Source organism: Natator depressus, chromosome 2, assembly GCF_965152275.1.
Source record: "Natator depressus isolate rNatDep1 chromosome 2, rNatDep2.hap1, whole genome shotgun sequence".
NCBI classification, from domain to species: Eukaryota; Metazoa; Chordata; order Testudines; family Cheloniidae; genus Natator; species Natator depressus.
The window spans coordinates 150022151-150040229 of NC_134235.1; the positions used below are offsets into that span (position 1 = coordinate 150022151).

The following is an 18079-nucleotide window of genomic DNA, read 5'->3' on the forward strand; positions in this document are numbered from 1 at the left end:
GAAGTGACTAAGAGGGATTTCTAGCATTTTGAAGGGGGGATTGATGAAGTTGAGAGATGTACTTTCTGAAGCAGCAGCAGGCTAAAAACTATAGGCCATATTAAACACTGGAAAAATCTGGAGGCAATGGAGAACTCTGGTAGAATATCTGTATTATGCAAAGGTCAGTGCAAGTGTCAATTGGTACTGAGGACGGCGATGGTATAAATTAAATAAGGGAAACAAGATTAATATATGGGGACTGAGGAATAGAGAGTTAAAAACAAGAATGTGGGACTAAAGTGAATTTTGAGAAGGGCAGGCCCATTTGTCTTTTCTGTGCAAGAACTAATTAATAGTTGTTCCTCTACTCCCATCATACAAAACTAAAAACAGCTTAAGAATTAATTGCCACCGACAGAGCAGAGGAAAAACAGATCATTGTTGTTTTTTTCTTAAGGTAGCTGCTGAGATAAAAGGACCGCTGTGTTTTCTGCTCTTGACATTTTGCTGGGGTTCTAAACAATTAAAATAAATTCCATAAAAAGCTATTGACACGCAGGCGAATCCATATCCAGGTCTTTGTTTCCTTCTCATCATCACTATCGACCAGTCACAGCCAGAGAGAGTGCAAGCCAGACACTGTCTTTAAGAGTATGAAACACAGTGTGTTTGTAGCACTAAAGAGGCAGGAATCCATGCCCTGAAATGAGGTATGTTAGTAAACATAGCCATTGTACTGGCAGAATAAGTAGGGTTTAATGGGCCTCTTCTGTTTAAGTTTACTTGATGTCTCCTTAGTACTTACATAAAATTAGATCTCAGAGTGAGGCATTGATATCTGTACAATATTGACAACAGCTATGAGTTTATTTACTGTCTAAGATTCTATTTTGACAAACATTGCCCCAGGACCCATGGCTAACTGGTCAAGCTGTCATTCAAACTCAGTTTGATTGCCAATACTTTGCCTGCCAGCCCTGTGATTTAGCCCCTGGTACCTAAAATTGGAATGGTCTGAATTAGGAATTAGATATGGCAACTATGGAACACCGGTTCTAAGGGCTTAATGATATACTATGTAAATGACATGGCAAAGCTTTCAAATTGGATTCATGTTGCCGGTTTGGGATGAATGACGTCATGAGGCACTGTAAGCGAGAACGATGTTTGCATAACATCTATTGTAAATATATTCAATACTGTAATAATAAACTGTTAAAAAGAAAAAAACCCCAAAGATTCCTCAGCACATATGGAAGAAATTTTTGAAAGTTTAGCTTGCAAGCTATGTAATTTTGTAATATTTTTCTTTTTCTTTAAATCACTGGAGCCATCTTAAATTGCACAGATGGTAATGGTGGCTGTTTATGACGTTACATAGTCCGTGTTCTATTTTGCGTGAGTTGATGTTATCCTACAATAAAAAGCCCTAATAGAAACTCAGTCTATTTATTAAATACATATTTAAAGCTATCCAATTCAGCTGTTTTACTGCCATGTACAAATTGTGAAACTTGCAGTAGTTTGCGAGATACTATGTGCTAACGAATGGGCCTAGCGTTTTTTAAAAAAAGCTATTTAATTTTCTAATTTTACTATAACTTTATAAAGCAAAGGGGTGATAGAATTAGGATGAAAAGCTTTAGTTGGCCCATTACATGGAAATTCTGTCAAATTACTACATTTATTAGAAGATTTGCTTTTATAGCAAGTGAGCTCTTGAGTTGTGCAGAATATTTCAAAGTGCCATTTTCATTCTAACAGAGTGTATTCTCAACATTATTTTGTTGGCTGCTGCAGCTTATTAGGCCATCAAAGTTAATTTACTCCCCACATACAGAAAACAGTAATTGATTGGAGCCTCTAGTTCCATAGAGTGGAGCAGCCTTGTCCTGGTTAACAGCCTCTCTGATCTTTTCCATAGTTTCCCAAAGGGTCTAAGCAACGTTCTTGAAGCCTGATCCTATATCCCTTTCACACCCCAAACTCTCACGGAAGTCAATGGACACAAGCAGCTGCACTCCAAGTGGGAGGAGCGATGAGCCTTTTGACAGTGTGGTCTCATTTAGGTCTGGCGTCTCCCAGGAATTGTGCAGAGAGTTCTGTGCACAGATCAAGGGTAGAATGTGACCCTTAAGGTACAGCTTGTTCTCTGTTTTGCAGGAACAAGTCTGACACTCTGTGCTAGTTGTGGAAGTGAATTTTATTCCTCCTAAGAGTCAGAGTCCTGCAACTACTAAACATAAAATAAAACTAACTGTGTGAAAAGCTGAACCCTGTTTCTGGGCCAGTTGGCCGGATCACCATTTAAACGGACAGAAAAATCAAAGGTATCTGCACAAAAAGCAAAAACACAGAGAGAGACATTGGCAGAGCCTTCCCTGTAGGCTCTTCTTACCCTGGCCCCAACAGTAATGCCTACTACTTTGAAAGTGTCCTGGCCTGGCCAAAAAAAAAAAAAAAAGCCATACAGCTTTTCTGCCAGTGGTAGCCTTGTTTCTGTTTTCAAACCAAGCCTGTCTACACCCATCCTTGTTTTACACTGGAAGCTGCATACACACCTAATAAAAATAAACTCTGCAGCTATTTCTGGATAGAGCTTCTACTATGCCGGCTGCTGTTTCTTTCGGTTTCATCACAAATAGTGATGCAAAATACAGGTATGGGAAATAAGGCCAAGGAACCAGCAGCAGCAAAGAGGCTACAAAACTAAGATGTTCTTAAGTAAAAAGGCCTCATGTGAGGTGAGCTTGCATTTCTCTGTGAGCGCTCTGCCTGCATGCACAAAGGAGATAACTGTCAGACAGAGATATGTCTCTTTGTATGCACAATTACCCACTTTACAAATGAAATCAAAAGTAACTGCATGCAAATTAGACAGGGCTTTTTGTGTGCAGACATTTAAACTTGTGGTACATCATCAACGTTTTATTTTATTTTACTATTATAAAAATAAGGGGAGAACAGTTTAAAAAAAAACCCACAAAGAAAAAGAAAGGAAGTGGGTGGGGCAGAGAAGGGAAAGGAGAGTGACGCCTTGCACCTCACTTTCCAGTCACTAAGAATTAATCAAAGGTTTCTAAAAGTTAGACCAAATCTTTTCACATTTGTCTGAGGTCCTGTTTCTCCAAAACATTAGCTGCCAGCTTAGCCAAGTGTCTATCCCTGGAGGCAGTCTACGCTACCGTCTAAGCAATCTGAGTCATTTAAAGCAGTGCTTATAGCCAGAGAACCATTTGGATATAGCACCATCTTTCTTCAGTTATGCTGCAGCTGATGCACTTGGAACTGAAACATGGCTGCATAATTACAAATCTGTACCCCTGCTCCTTTTTGGCTCCAGAGGCCAGTCAAAGTTCAGGCCCCGAGGGCTGTTCTACTTGGAAGCAGAAATTAATGAGGGAGCTGATATTTTCTTTGATGCAGTTTTGTTTATTTACAAGGCATGCAGGAGGAATTAAAAAAACAGGATCATGTCTTTGATTACAGCCTCTTTACCCAGCACCAAACCCAGAATCTTCCTCTAGGTTTCTCCTGGCTCACCCTGTGCTTACAAGCAACTGCTTGGCTTTCTTCCTACCTCTGAGGCTTGCTCATTCTGCTTGTTCTACATGCACACACATTCACCTTACCTAGCAAAATCCCTCTGCCCACATGGTCTTTAATTCCTGGGCAGATTCACACCCCCTTTTGTCTTAGGTCGGGAGGGGGGCTTGTGATTAACTTGTCCTGACATTTATGTTAAATGAAGGGTGTATTTGTACCCACTTCCAAAGAGGTTTGTGATGGATGAAATCACCAATAACTGTCAGCATAACTGTATTATAAAGAGGAGATAAGATCTATAAAGAATCACTGTAAAATCTAGTTAGAACAGTAGTCTCAAGCAAGAGGCATTTTTAATGAGCATATATTTTGAATGTGGAATAGAGTATTTAGTAGAATGAGTTAATTTATGCAGCAAATGGGGATAGATTCAGTGCAACTAGACTTTATACCTATAATTGTTTTCCATGTTACAGATTTGAAGGTTCCCTGGTTGATGTTCCCAAGTTAAACATGTTTAATGATTCCTGCTGTGAAAAGGTCATACAAATCACCATGGAGATACAGCTGTCTCTACAAATATGATTTGCTAATGCCCATACCTCTATGAATAGAAATATACCACTGCTATGTAATAAAACCAAAGCCTGAATGCCCTTGGCTCAGTATTCCAGTTGGATCTTATAGCCATAGTGCTATTTGGAATCACAGAGTAATGCAACACCCCTTAGAGTCCAGTGGTCAGGATTTTGCACAGTTTTCAAATATAAAGAGAAAATGTATGTCAGGTCCGTTCGTCGAGGTTTTTTGTACACAGGACAGGAGTACAAGCTCCCTGGCTGTTTCTTTGGATCCAGTGGTGCGGTGGTGCTGATCGCGTACACATGGACTACAGGAAGACTTGTGAACAGCACCTAAGGGGAACATTAACAAACAACAAACCACTCAGAGAGCCATTCCAGGGACGCTGAATCCCACTAGTGACTTAAACCCGTTCGTGATGTAACAGACCAGGGCAGGGTAGGTAGCTGCCAGTGGCACAGCACTGCAGGGGACATCAAGGGGCGTGGGCCACCCCCTGACTTTTTCTGCTGCTTCTTTGCTTACAGCAGTGCTGCTGGGAAGCTGCTTTGCTGGGCTCTTAGCAGGTGCAGCAGGGAGTGGAAGCCCCATGCTGCTGCTTAGCCCTGCACGATCACAAAAATATCGTCAAGCCAGTGAAAGCCCCAGGGTGACTGGGGTTGGGAGGACCCGGAAGGTAAAGGCAGTGGGCAGGGGGACCTATAAAAGAGCCAAGAAGTAGAGGAGAGTGGGGAGATTAGGGGAGAGTGGCAGGGAGCCTTCTTCCTTCTCTTTCCCTGTCTTTTCATTAGCTTTCCTCATTCTTTCCCCACCCTCCTCCGCTTTGCTAACTGGGAGTAGTGGAGCTTCGAAGGAGAAGCTGCTACTAGCAGCCCCACTTGCCTGAGCTGTTTTGCTAGCAGTGGAGCTCCAAAGAACAAACAGGTGCCTGCTGGGTGTTTATCCAAGCCAGATCGAACTATCCGAGATTTACCCATCACTACACATTACACTTGTGAGCAGCGAACTACCTGACACCAAGGGTCAGGTTAATCACAGTTATACACCGGATTTGCTGCACAGAAACTGTATAGTATGCATTGCTTGATGACAAGAAGTTTATAAACATTTGCTTCAGTCAGTCAGGACAGGCACACACGTGGGAAACATCTTACCACGAACACAGAACGCTAGAGTTGGCTGTCACAATGGCAAAGATCTCAAAGACACAGTTCTCATCCAGTGGGAGGCGTACGTGCTTTACCAACCCCAGACAGGAATTCTCTGACCCACGACTGCAATGTAGTTACCTCTGGGGTAAAGCCTGGCAACGTTTTACAGAATACAGGAACCCTACAGAACAGTCTGGAGTGGGAATTGAAGAATACTGCACCCTGCTGATACCACAGAGGCAACTGGTTTTAGATAAACTTAATCAAACTGAAGCTTGAGAAGACCTCAGAGCTAACACATCTACTTGTGTAAAAAAATGCCAAGGACTTCAATGACCCCAAAGGTCTGGTCTTCAGTGGCTTCTATCATACCCTATCCTACTTAGCTCACAAGTTTGGATGGGAGCACAGCTTAATTTGATATGGATGCGGGCATTACTATTATGTAGCTACGTACCTGTGGCTCCCTGAAGCAGAAGAGTATGACTTTGAACTGCTACAGTTACACCCATCCCAGATGAGATCCTAAGGTTCCTCTTCACAATGGTGCTTCATTGTTCTAACCCACCCCCCATATTTATCCTTTCCTCCCTAGACAGCCCTGGACACAGCTTTCACCCCCTGGCTATGAGGGTGGCCAGTCATACACATGCCAAAACAACTCTTCCAGATGTGCAGATGAGAGGTTCTTGTGTAATCACCTTTGGCTTCCAAGAGCAGCACCTTGTGCTATGTGTTTGAGTGGTACCATTCTGGGGAGCAAAAGCTCAGGGGCTGCCTGCAAGCCCAGCGTTTCCACATTCCAGGGCACAGAGCTGCTATCAATCTACTCATGTCCCCCGGGTAGCATTTTATCCCAACTACAATATATTGTGCAATCACTGTCCCAGTCACACTGAATGTTTCCTTAAGCACCCTGCTGACCAGGTTTTATTTACTATTCTGTAACTGTGCCACACTCTCTTTGTTTCAGACAACTTGACATTAACCTTTGGTGCAGACTCCATGAGCTTGGCATTCCTGCGGTCCCAACCTGCTCCGTCCAGGAAAAGGCCATATATGTAAACCCCACCAATGTCAGCAGGAGGAGGGCCGCTAATATCTTCTTTCATCATCCTGGTTACGTCATTGTGTAAAATAACACTGTCAAGGGCCCAACCTTTTGCTAAATTCAAGCGTGTTGTTTCCTGCCGCATGGCAGTTAGGAATCCCTGTAGTGAAACAATGTTAAGTGGAGAAAGAAAAGGAAAGTTTGAGCTTTAGCCATGTCCCACTACTATTCCTTACTTGGTTATAACAGTGACTTAAAAGCATAAAGTGCTACACTACATAATGTCAGCTGCTTATCAAATCAAGTGCAATAGTGTAAACCCACTACTTTCATATATAATCACAGTGACATGCCCCATTATGTATTTGCTATTTGGGTGTGGGTGCCAAAAAGCATCCAGCAGTTAGACTTAATTTAACATATCAAACGTTACATACATAAAGGAGCCCACCTAGCAGACATACTTTACAGCTACAGATACTTTGGACAGATGGAGAGAGATCTGACAGATATGCCAGATTAATTTAATGTGGTTTGTGTCATTCCTGAACACAGGCAATTGCTTGGCCACAAATAATTTTAGTATTTCACTATATGCTCTACAGCTCTGCTTTTCCAAGAATAATATCATTAGTCATTTACACTGCAAAAGTACTTCTCATCCCACAAGGATGCCAAAGTACTTTACAAACTTAAATTGAAGTACAAAGGAAGTATGCACAGGCATCAAATCATTCCCCTGAAACGCAGCCATCACTGGGGTGAAATGCAGTCACTGCTTAATGGGTCGTTGCAAAGCTATACTAAATTATTTTATTATATTTTATTCATTTGATGCTCATTTATACAGCACAGTAAACGACACAGCATTTAGAAACACTATGAGATCCATTTCTGCCCCAAAGAGCTACAATCTAAGAGAGACAAGAAGAATAAAACAAAGGTTCAGGGAAATGAAAGATGGAGCCTGGGAAGAAATAGGTTTTAAGGACAGATTTCAAGGAATAGAGAGAGTGAGGGTTTGGCGGACAGATGTGGGAGACATGCAGGGCAGTGAGTTATAAGTATGAAACAAAGGGTGGGAGTACAAAGGGGGCAGTGAGGTTAGAGGGCTGGTGGTGTCAGTCAGGGAGAAAGAAATGAGACCATCATGGGATTGGAAGCAATGAAAGACCTTCACTGTGATATTGGAGACTGTTGGGCAAACAGGCCCATTATGATTATTCACTACTAGTAGCAGAAAGCTCATGCTGTTGCACAGGTGTAATTTGTAAAGTTGTGTGCACAAAAAAGCCAAAAATGGCTGAGAAGCTAAAACCTGGATGGTAATAGATTGCAAATCCTGGTGATGATTGAACTTGGTGCTAGCCTGAAAAAAAAAGACTCCCCCACCATGCTTGCAGTTGTATCTGTCACTTCACACTCACTCAACAGATACTCTAGGCTTCAGAGTGATGTTTGGGGCAATTGTGTACACTGGCTGCATTGTGCGGGAGTTATGTTGTGCTAGGAGAGTTATGTGGATTTGTGCAAGTGGTGAATGGGGGTGCGTGTGCAGTGATGGGTTATGTGTGTTGGGGGTTATTGTGTGTGCTGGCTGTGTTGTGTGCATGGCTTGTTGATTTGTGGTTAGGGACTGTTATACTGAGAGATTTGTGTTGATTTGTGTGGGTGGTGAATGAGAGGTGTGTGCTGTGGTGAGGTGGTGTGTGTGTTTGGGGTTATTTTGTGTGTGTGTTGCATTGTGCTGTGAGAAATGGGGGGAAGGGAGAGCTCAGTGGTTTGAGCATTGGCCTGGTAAACCCAGGGTTGTGAGTTCAATCCCTGAGGGGGCCATTTAGGGATCTGAGGCAAAAATTGGGGATTGGTCCTGCTTTGAGCAGGGGGTTGGACTAGATGACCTCCTGAGGTCCCTTCCAACTCTGATATTCTATGATTCTGTGAATTGTGTGTGTGGTGAATGGTGTGTGCTGCTGTGAGGGGCTATGTGTGTTTGAGTAATTGTGTATGCTTGTTGTGTGGGTGGTTGTGGTGATTTGTGTCTATAGGTGTTGTGCTGGGAGATTTGTGTTGTTTTGTATGGGTGTCTGTTGGGCATATGGGGGGAGCAGTTCTTAGGACAAGTAATCCACCATCTGTGCAGTCTCCCTCATATAACCAATGAAACTACTGCATGCAAATTAGATGTAGAGTTAAGAGGGTGATTGGTTGAGTTACCACTGATATCACAATGATCTAGAATTCTTGGCAGGGCATAGATACATGCCTAAATGTAGCTGGACATGTGTAATTCGTAAAGTCAGAATAACTGAGAACTTAAAAACTGGACACTACCAGACTGCAAAATCCAGTGATGATGGAACCTGGTGATATTCTGAACACAAAGAGCTCTCAAGCACACTTGTGGTGCTTCCATCACTTCACACTGACTCACCAATATTTTAAGCTTCAGAATGACACACAGAGTGACTGGAATCTTACTATTTAGATTTGTATTGCAGTAGACCAAGTTGGGCCCTTGGTTCAGTACTGCTTCCAAGGAAAGAAAGGCACCTGCTGAATGATCAGCATCTTGGCTCAAACAGGTACAGAACCCACCCACCTCTGCTACTTTTGTGAGAACTAGTGGGATTAGAGCACACAGGATATGGCTGCAGGCGCTGTTTGTCACACTACTGGATTCCTTGTTCCTAGTGCCAGTCCCAAGTCCCAATAAAGCGGGAAGGTTGGGTGATGGCCTGGCAAGCCATCCCCATAAAACATCTCTAGCTTCAGCATGTGGAAGAAATGGACATAAAACTTTGGCTACTTCACCAGCTTTGGCAGTTCCATCTGCTACTCACAACAGAACCAAGCTTCAGGATTCGTCTAAATCAATTACGTGCAGAGGAGTCAGACCGTATGATGATGGTCCTTCAATAAACCAAATATAGGGCGGAAGAGCCTGATAATAAAAAAGTACATCCACTTCTGCAGCAATGTCAGTGTCTGAGGATGGGATTGTGGAATAACTGGTCATTAAGAGCTGTTGGAAAAACGACTCTCCCGGCGGAAGAATTGGAAAGGTTGAATGTGGATATATGCAGTGTGCAGGGGTCATGGTGGAATTTGAGCAGCAAGGGCACGGCTGTGACTCTTAGAGGTCAGACCTTTTAATTGTTACATGCATGATGAGCATGCTGGTGTTGCTCTGGTTTTGTGCCTGAGGGTGCAATTGGCAATACGGACCTGGCACGCTTCATCACCACGCCTGATAGCCACCATTTTCAGTTGGAAGGTAGGATGTGTGGTAGTTATTATTGCAGATGCACGACAGGATGCTAGGCCTGATACTGAGATGCTTTTTTTTTTTTAAACCATGGTAGACGACATTGGATCCGGTACATCACCCTGACTTCATATGGTCACCATAAGGAGATATGAACATGAGAACTGGCCATGACAGAACTGGATTTGAACTGGTACTGGGACCACACAGCTTACCAGAAGAGAGATCAGATAATGACGTGCATCTATAAGAATGTGCTTCTACACACAGACTATTTTTAATGGCTACCTGGCTTCAGCAAAAGAAGTGCCATAACATTTTGATATCCATCAGGCAACAATGCAACTTTGGATCACATTTTGAAATCCTTGATTAAAATCATCCGTGGATCTATGTGTATTTAGGAGTGCTGATCTTGCTCCGGAATCTGATCATCGACTCCAAATAGTTCCATTTAAAAAAGTTCCAGAGAGGACATCTATTGCATGGAAATGCTTCAATGTTCATAAACTTCATGAAGAAATGATCACTAATAGTTACCCAGTAGTGATTTCCAACAAATATTCGATATTAGATGATCAATTGTCTTCTGCAGAGGAAGAATGGACTTTATTTGGGGATGTTATCACAGAGGTTGCTGGAAAACAACTCGGACTAAGGAGAATGAACAAGCAATGTTGGATTACAGATGACTACATCAAATTATGGGAGAGAGAAAAAAAAATGTGTGATGCCAAAGGGATGCACCTGCAGGTCAGAGCTGAGTCAGCGAAGAGACGAGGAAATGGATAATAGAGGAAAAGAAATGTCTTGAATGAGCAATCAAGAGGGCCTTTTGGAATGATCATAATCAATGTTGAAATAGTGTGGCCCAGTACATTGAGAAAGCCTCTGAAAGACATGACCAGAAATGTGTATTTGTCCTAAATGGAAGTCCATTCTTGTGGGTTCTGCAAGTTAAGGATAAAAATGGATGTTGATGCACAACTTAAGCACTTGCATGATCATTTTTGTGAATTAATGAACAGATCCCCATCAAGCTGTAAACTACAACTTAATCCAAAAATGAATCCACCAGAAAAAAGGCTGGTGACATTAGAGGAAATGATACTTGTGGTTAAACAGTTATGAGATGATAAAGCATCTGATCTTGACAATATTTTACCATAACTGCTAAAGAGAGGAAGCCTGGATTTTGTTCACTGGCTTCACAAAGTTGTCTTAAAAGTTTAAGAAATGAGTTATATTCCATGACATTGGAAAAGGGATTGCATCATCTCTTTTTTCAAAAAAAGGAGAGCAATCAGCCTGCTCAAATGATAGGGGTATATTGCTCCTGCCAGTCAGGAAGGTGTTTACGATCATATTACTGAACCAACTGAAATATTGTCTCAACCCAAAAAAGAGAGACAACCAGTGTGGTTTCCACACAACTTGATCGGCAATCCATGGTATATATTCTCTTTGGAAAATTATTGAAAACAACTAGAACAATGAAAGGAAGCGAACATCACATTTATAGACTTTGCAGCTCCTTTTTACTCAGTGCATCAAGTACTGCAGATACTGCTACACCAGCATGGGATGCGTAAGGATTTAGTGTGCTAGTGGAGGAATTGTACCTGGGTACATTTAGCTGTGGGAGGTCACGGTTGCATTACAGACTGGTTTTCAGTAGAATCAGGAGTATGCAGGGTTGCGTCTCTCACGTCGGTTATTTAATGTTCTAATAGACTATCTGATGACAAAACTGACTGAGGCCAAAGTAGGAGGTGTGAAATTTAAAGATTCATCTTTAGAGGATCTCAAATATGTGGATAATATTGCTTTACCTTTACTGACCAACCACAACTAATGCTAGAAGAGCTGCAAAAAACTGCAGAATCTATAGGATTTAAGATCAATGGTGATAAAACCAAATGCACACCTCTTCTAAACAGCAACAAAAAAATGATCTGCTAACACTGAATGCTGATGGCAGTGACACTGACCGGGTGAATAGTTTCTCTGCCTGGGTAGCTGTTTGACCACAGGAGGTTCTATATCCAGAGAAGTCACACATGGGATCGGTCTTCCATCATGGCATTTCTGCATCATCAAAGGCCTCTGGCTGTGTGACAACGAAGATACAAACATTTCCTGTGGCAGTCATGACAACTCTGTTATATGGATCAGAAACATGGCCATTAAAAACAGCCGAGGAGAGGAAACTAAACAGTTTTTAGTGTCAATAGTTAAGGCGTATTCTTAATATTCATTGGTTTGATATTGTCACAACAAGGAGACACTTAGATGATCCTGGCAAGTCACAATCCTGCACTAGTTGAGAACAAGATGACTGCAGTGGTGGGTTTATGTCTGCAGTGCACAAGAAGTTATGCTTTTACAAAAGGTTTATAGAACTGAGATCAAACGAATTAGAGCACAGGGCTGGACATGAACAAGGTTGGAAGATGGAATTTTGAGGGATTTAAGAAATCTAAATCCTCCCATACAGACTCTTACTGAAGAAGACTTGCAAGGAACAGTTCAAGGTGGAACTCCATCTTACATGCCACCATGACCACATCATAGCCATATGAATCTGCTGCTGGTGCGTTCTGTAAGTGCGTATTACTCCTCAAGTTGAGAGAGCTTGGATACATAAGATAATGCAACACACTGTCTCAGTTAATCTACATTACTACCTTCCTACTATCATTCTAGAAAGCCCAGCACAGGAACATTTTAAAGAGGTTTTGTGTCAACAAATATCATTATAATTGGGTTTGAACGAGTTGGGATCCCTATTATATAGCTAAGGGAGTTGGTAAGTAATGGCCAAATAGTGTTATCAGATACGCCCATTAGCTCAAAGCAGAACCTATGTGACGAGAATATGTTTTCCCTCTCAGTCTGTAGAAATGATCCCAGTACCAATATTTTAAAATAGAAACCTGTAAAACTAAAAGCCAAGTATCCTTATTCGGAAGGTCACAGAGAGATACCAGATACCAGATAAACTAAGAAAAGAAAGCACAGAGAAGAGATTAAAGTACAGAGGGCAGGGTGAGGAAAGTGGTTCAGATGCTTGGCCAAACAAGGAAATAGTGATGATAATAATAAATAAAATACTACTACTAATAAATCATAAGAAGGGAAGGATAGCTGTCCATTAGGAGCAAGCCTGAGACAGACGGCAGAGATCAGGTATTATCACAAAGATGGCAGGACCCATTCATTGTCTATAGCGGGGTTCTTAACACTCATCACCACACTGGAAAGAATCCTAATCAATGCAAGAGATGGGCTGATACTGAAAAGGCTGGCTGCCCAATGATTCTGCCATTACTGACAATGAATCAAGAAGCAACAGGATGTAAATCAGTGTAATAGGGGTTCGGGTTCAGTTCTTCTTCCATTTCTCTCTCCCTTGCGACAATTGACTTTCGTGTGGTGTTTTGTTTCAGTTTCTAGTGGTCTATGCCATTTTCATTCAGATTCTGAAGTAGGGCAAGATATTTAATCCCACTCATCTGCATGCCCACTCATCTCCAGCATATTCACTAGAGGCTACTGACGTAAACTGGAGTTTTGTTTTCTTTCCCTTCCAAGAACTAATACAATCTAACTTTGACTCTTTGGATGTGGAGGATCAAGACAACTGGGCTATGTGATGTGGTAGACTGAAGTCAATTATTCTTATTGTTACAATAAACATGTTTTCCTCTTCACCTCACCCAGCTAATGTGGGAGGCCTCCCTTTATGGTTTATTTCATATTTCCCAACTATGCTTGCAAAACAGAACTATCATTGTGTTACTGGGGAAATAAGTGTGCACTGGCGAATGGGGCACTGCACCTTACAGAAGAACCCTTTCCTACCGTGCCTCGAACACTAAGCCCCTGCTGTAGCAGAAAGCAGTGCTTGCGGGGTTTTTTTGTTTTTGTTTATCACTCACATTAAAACATCTTTTTTGACACAAAAACAAAACCAAAGACACCATACTAGCTTGTAGTGAAAGTGCAAGAGAGCAAGGGTACTTTTTGCTTGCTGTAGCCTGGAGGTACAAAGATGCATGAAAGGTGCTAACATTTTTTTAAACCATATTTTAATCACATTTTGTCTCACTTCTAAAAAAGATTTAGTGCTAGATTAATTCCAGGGGTGGGTGATAGTCCACGTCAGGCCTCATTTACTTGAACTGGTTTCCTTGGCCCAGTGTAAACACAAAAGGAACAGGGTTTCTTTCACATATGGACCTGATCCTCCTCTCACACCAGTATAAATCAGGAGACGTTCCCATGAAGTCACTGAAGTTACCCTAGTTTAGAACCAGCATAAGTCAGAACAGAATTGGGCCCTCTATTTTTAATGTGAGAGCACATTGTACTCTGAATGCAGCAGATTTATCTTCTTCTCTTGTGTTAACCATTACCATCATCAATAGACTGATGCAAAGAGAAGACAGCAGGCTACACAGACGGGGATAAGAAATAGATTTCTGAGATATACAAATGAGACACGTTCTTGACTATTTATAAGTTATTATTAACGAGCCAGTTTTGCCAGTAAAATTAATTCTTTATCCCTTTGAACCCATTTTTGTAGATGGGAATTCATTTTCTAAATCTCTGATCCATGTGACAGTGATTTAAAAAAATAACTATATTATCAATTATAATCATTTTAAATAAAATGTAACACAATAGAGTTTAGCAGGATACTTTCTGACTCTTACGTTTGTAATTGCTGACACAAATGAACATTAAAGTCATGTAAACATACAGTATGCAGGGATTCTTCTGTACACTTTACAGGTTTAGAAAGTTTTACAAATGTGTGTTATGTAGTGTTAAATTTGCACATTTCTGCAAGCTCTTCCTGTATTGTTGTGGTCTATTAAGTCCCAGCTTGTTTGGAGACATTTTATTCTGATTACTTGGCTTCTTACTGAGGTGTCCAGATGTCCAGAGCCAACAAGTAGGATGCCCAATTTAGCCTGGCAGAATTGTAAACCTGTCACTAGGCCAAGGCATGAACAAAGCCAGCTAACATGGCCAGAGTAAAAACTAGGTCTGTTCTTGGGCATCTTTAGTGCAAAATCTAGCAGCAGTAAGTGAAGAAAATGTCAGGAAACAGTATGAATTTTGAGATGTCTAACCATTCTCCAGACAAGTACTAGTTTACACAGTACTTCACGTTACCAAAATAGTGTATCAACACTAACTTACTGATTCTCACAGCACCCCTGGTGAGGCAGGTAAGACAGCAACTGGTCTGACAGCATAATAGCAGTTCAGGGATATTTAAAAGTGCCTGTAATGGACTCTGAGTCTTGTGGACAAAATCAAATGTTAAACTATAATAGCTTCTTTGAATCCTTGGATTCTGATGTCTGTAGGACAGGACACTGGGACTATAAAATTGTGATGGTGGACTATTTATTCTCCAAAACAGTCAGTCCAGATAGACACCTGAAGATCCTCTACCCTTAGCCCAGGAGAATATTTGCCACACCCATCTCCATTGATAATTTTTCTCTTCCTGGCAACTCCATCATCTAACATTTACATTGCTAACATCCATTGGTATTAATAAAAATACATCTTTTAAATAACTCTCTTTCGGTTCCACAAAATTGGCCATGCACTCACCCAAGACATCTCAGAATCCATCATTTCCAGATGTCACAGCTCCCAGAAATATCTGCTGCATCATGAAACTTTCATCAGTGTGCACAGCCATACAAAGTAGCCACATGATGAAGGTGTGAATTCTTCCTTCTTCCACCCTCAGCCCTTCTCTTTGTTGCTTTTCTTTTTGTTATGTCTGACCTATTCTAGACTATGCAGTGTGGGGACTGTGTTCTTTATCTCTCTGCAAATTGCCTGGCACAATTTTAGGTGCTGTATACATAATATATAACTCCACATTATGGAACTGGCCCACAAGGGCTCGGAGGCAAGTCCCACTTTACCCATAAATGGCATGTTTTTAAAACTTTCTTTTTAAAATGTAATTATTTCATACTCTAGGAAGCTTTAAATAAATGAATGACATGCAAATGACTCTTATTACAGGGCAAGGGGAGGGAAGAAAAAGAAAGAAAAAAGGGAGTAAGGAGTTGAAATGTACAGAAACTCATTGAGACTATTTATATATATTCTATTATTATTATAATAATAACTTGATGGTGCTGCTTTCTGTTATTTCAGTAACCATATTTTGGGCTAATAAACATCTCATCCTTAAGGTCTGGAGCTTATTTAACTCAGGACACAATTATAACTGAGTTAGCGGGATGCTTTCTCAAGTTATCATTTAGTTATTGCATAGGATTTAAAATACCATGCTTAAGCTAACTTGGTAACCTTACCTGTGGATTAAAGAATCCTGTCATCCAGAATTGATTTGGTCGGCCATCTAGCAGCCAGCTGCTAAATTGTTGGTTTCTTTCAAGAAGCTCAGTAAACCAAAACCCTAAAGTAGCAGATTCCCAGGAAATCTTGAACCAAAGCTTGGGAATTCTGGCATCATACATGTTATCCAAAGCATCTCGCAAGTCTTCTGACATAATAATGGTTCCTGAATTGTAAGTAAAACATGTACAGAATGAACTTCTCCCCAGCTTCCAAAGGCAATTAAAACTTCTAAACAACGTTCTAAATCCAAACGGATCTCTCTTGTTGAGCCTTAATTATACAACTGTTCAAATGAAGTCAAATTGCAACAAACATATAAGTCTCAGTCCAGAGCTAATAATGAATAAAGGACATATCTTATAATATTATGTGATGAAATAAAGAGATTTTTTTCAAACAACTTTTTTTCCCAATTTATATTCATTGTATTGACACTGTGCTTGTAAATGTGATGAATTGTTTCAATATAAGTATATTTTAATGTCTCCCTTCACACTACCAGAGAGAGATGTATGCTGTCTATGCCATCTATATTCTAATCATGTATTGACAGAGAATATATTCATTGCAATTATTTTGTTACAGATGATGAGTCCACACATTTTCATTACTAAGAGCTCCCAATAGTGAAATAGTAAAGTAATGGCAGAGATACAGTCAAATGTTTTCTTTTTGGCAGTGGTAGTCCACACACACATGCTACATACAGTACAGTGGTTTCCATTAAAAAAGGTTAGCATTTACTGCTTGTAAAATAATTAACCTCACTATGACATCCACAGTATTCTGTAAAGCAGAGGTACTCAGCCTCTGCTCTGTGGAGCACTTGCTGGTGGTCCACAGCGTGCTGGCTGTCCTCCATATTTTGAGCTCCTAAATTGTATTAAAAGACACCTATAATAAATTAAATAGAGCAACGAGCTCAATGTATCCCAGTTCCAATTAGAACCCCTAGATAGTACCACAATACAAATAACAATTATATTTCAATATAACCAACTGCTGTAGTTGCCATGGGGATTGAATGTTATTGCAGATAGAATGAGGGGGCTCACGGAATTGTACAGGGGGGAGAAAGGGAGGTGATCTGTGTGACTACGAATGGGAATGTGTGTGATCCAGCAGACTACCTCTGTGTTCTGATGTGATCCACACTATGGAAACCTCTTTCCTACACTATTCTCTGGTTCACTGAGATAAAATTTGACAAACCTGGGGTGAGAGAAAGGAGTGGTGTGCCAAGAAACCAAATTTCAGTCCATAGTTTAGGTGTACTCCTGATTCCTTGCTGACACGGCTCTCACATAGGAGCATCCATGAATACACTACGTTTATGTCATGGAGGTCAAGGAAGTCATGGAATCCGTGACTTCTGGAGATCTCTGTGACATACTCTGCTTCAGCCCCAGGAGCTGTAGGACTCTGGAGCTGGCAGTCAGCAGGGCCCTGGCAGGATTCCAGTGACAGCAGCAACAGAGGCCCCCTGCAGGGTTCCAGCGACAGGTGATCAGACTCCTGAGGGGACCCAGGGGGAGGGGGACACATTGGGCGAGGGGCTAGGAGTGTCCCATTTTCTCTTTGGGAAATATGGTCACTCTGCAGTTTCCAGCTGCCCTGGGCCAAGGGGGAACCCCACAGCTCCCAGCCACCACGGTGGTGGGGGAAAATCATGGAGCTGCAGCAGCAAAAGTCACAGACGGGTCACGGCTTCCATGAATTTTTATTTATTGCCCGTGACCTGTCCGTGACTTTTACTAAAAATAACCATGACAAAACCTTAGCCTTATCCATGAGCAGTGCTTTTTACCTTCTCCCGTTGGTTATAAGACTCCATCCCTTCCTGGCAAGCAATGACCTGGCTCAGTTTTACCTGTCTTTGTCACCTCCTGTCTGTGCAATATTCCTAGGCAAGAAGCTGTTAGCTTTTAGGAAACTCCAACTAGTACAGAATGCTACAGTGCATCTCTTCAGCAACACTGGTTTTCCATAGATCATCGAGTCAAGTTCAAGATCTCGGTCCTTACCTAGAAGATGCTCAATGGCAACGTCCAAAATATCTAAAAGATCATCTAGAACTCCGGGATGAAGAGCACT

At 41.4% G+C, this 18079-nt stretch overlaps 1 protein-coding gene across 1 annotated transcript in view; it reads right to left on the bottom strand.

Annotated features, from left to right (window-relative positions):
* Window positions 1–3073: 3073 nt before the first annotated feature.
* LOC141982777 (dynein axonemal heavy chain 5-like) overlaps window positions 3074–18079 on the bottom strand; it is a 272918-nt gene continuing 257912 nt past the window's right edge. The window contains exons 75-77 of the mRNA XM_074945122.1: window positions 15940–16148; window positions 6251–6472; window positions 3074–4442 (exon numbers count right to left, since the gene is read on the bottom strand). Coding sequence (XP_074801223.1) covers window positions 4224–4442; window positions 6251–6472; window positions 15940–16148 — 650 coding nt within the window. The 3' untranslated portion in view covers window positions 3074–4223. The remainder of the gene's footprint in view (window positions 4443–6250; window positions 6473–15939; window positions 16149–18079) is intronic.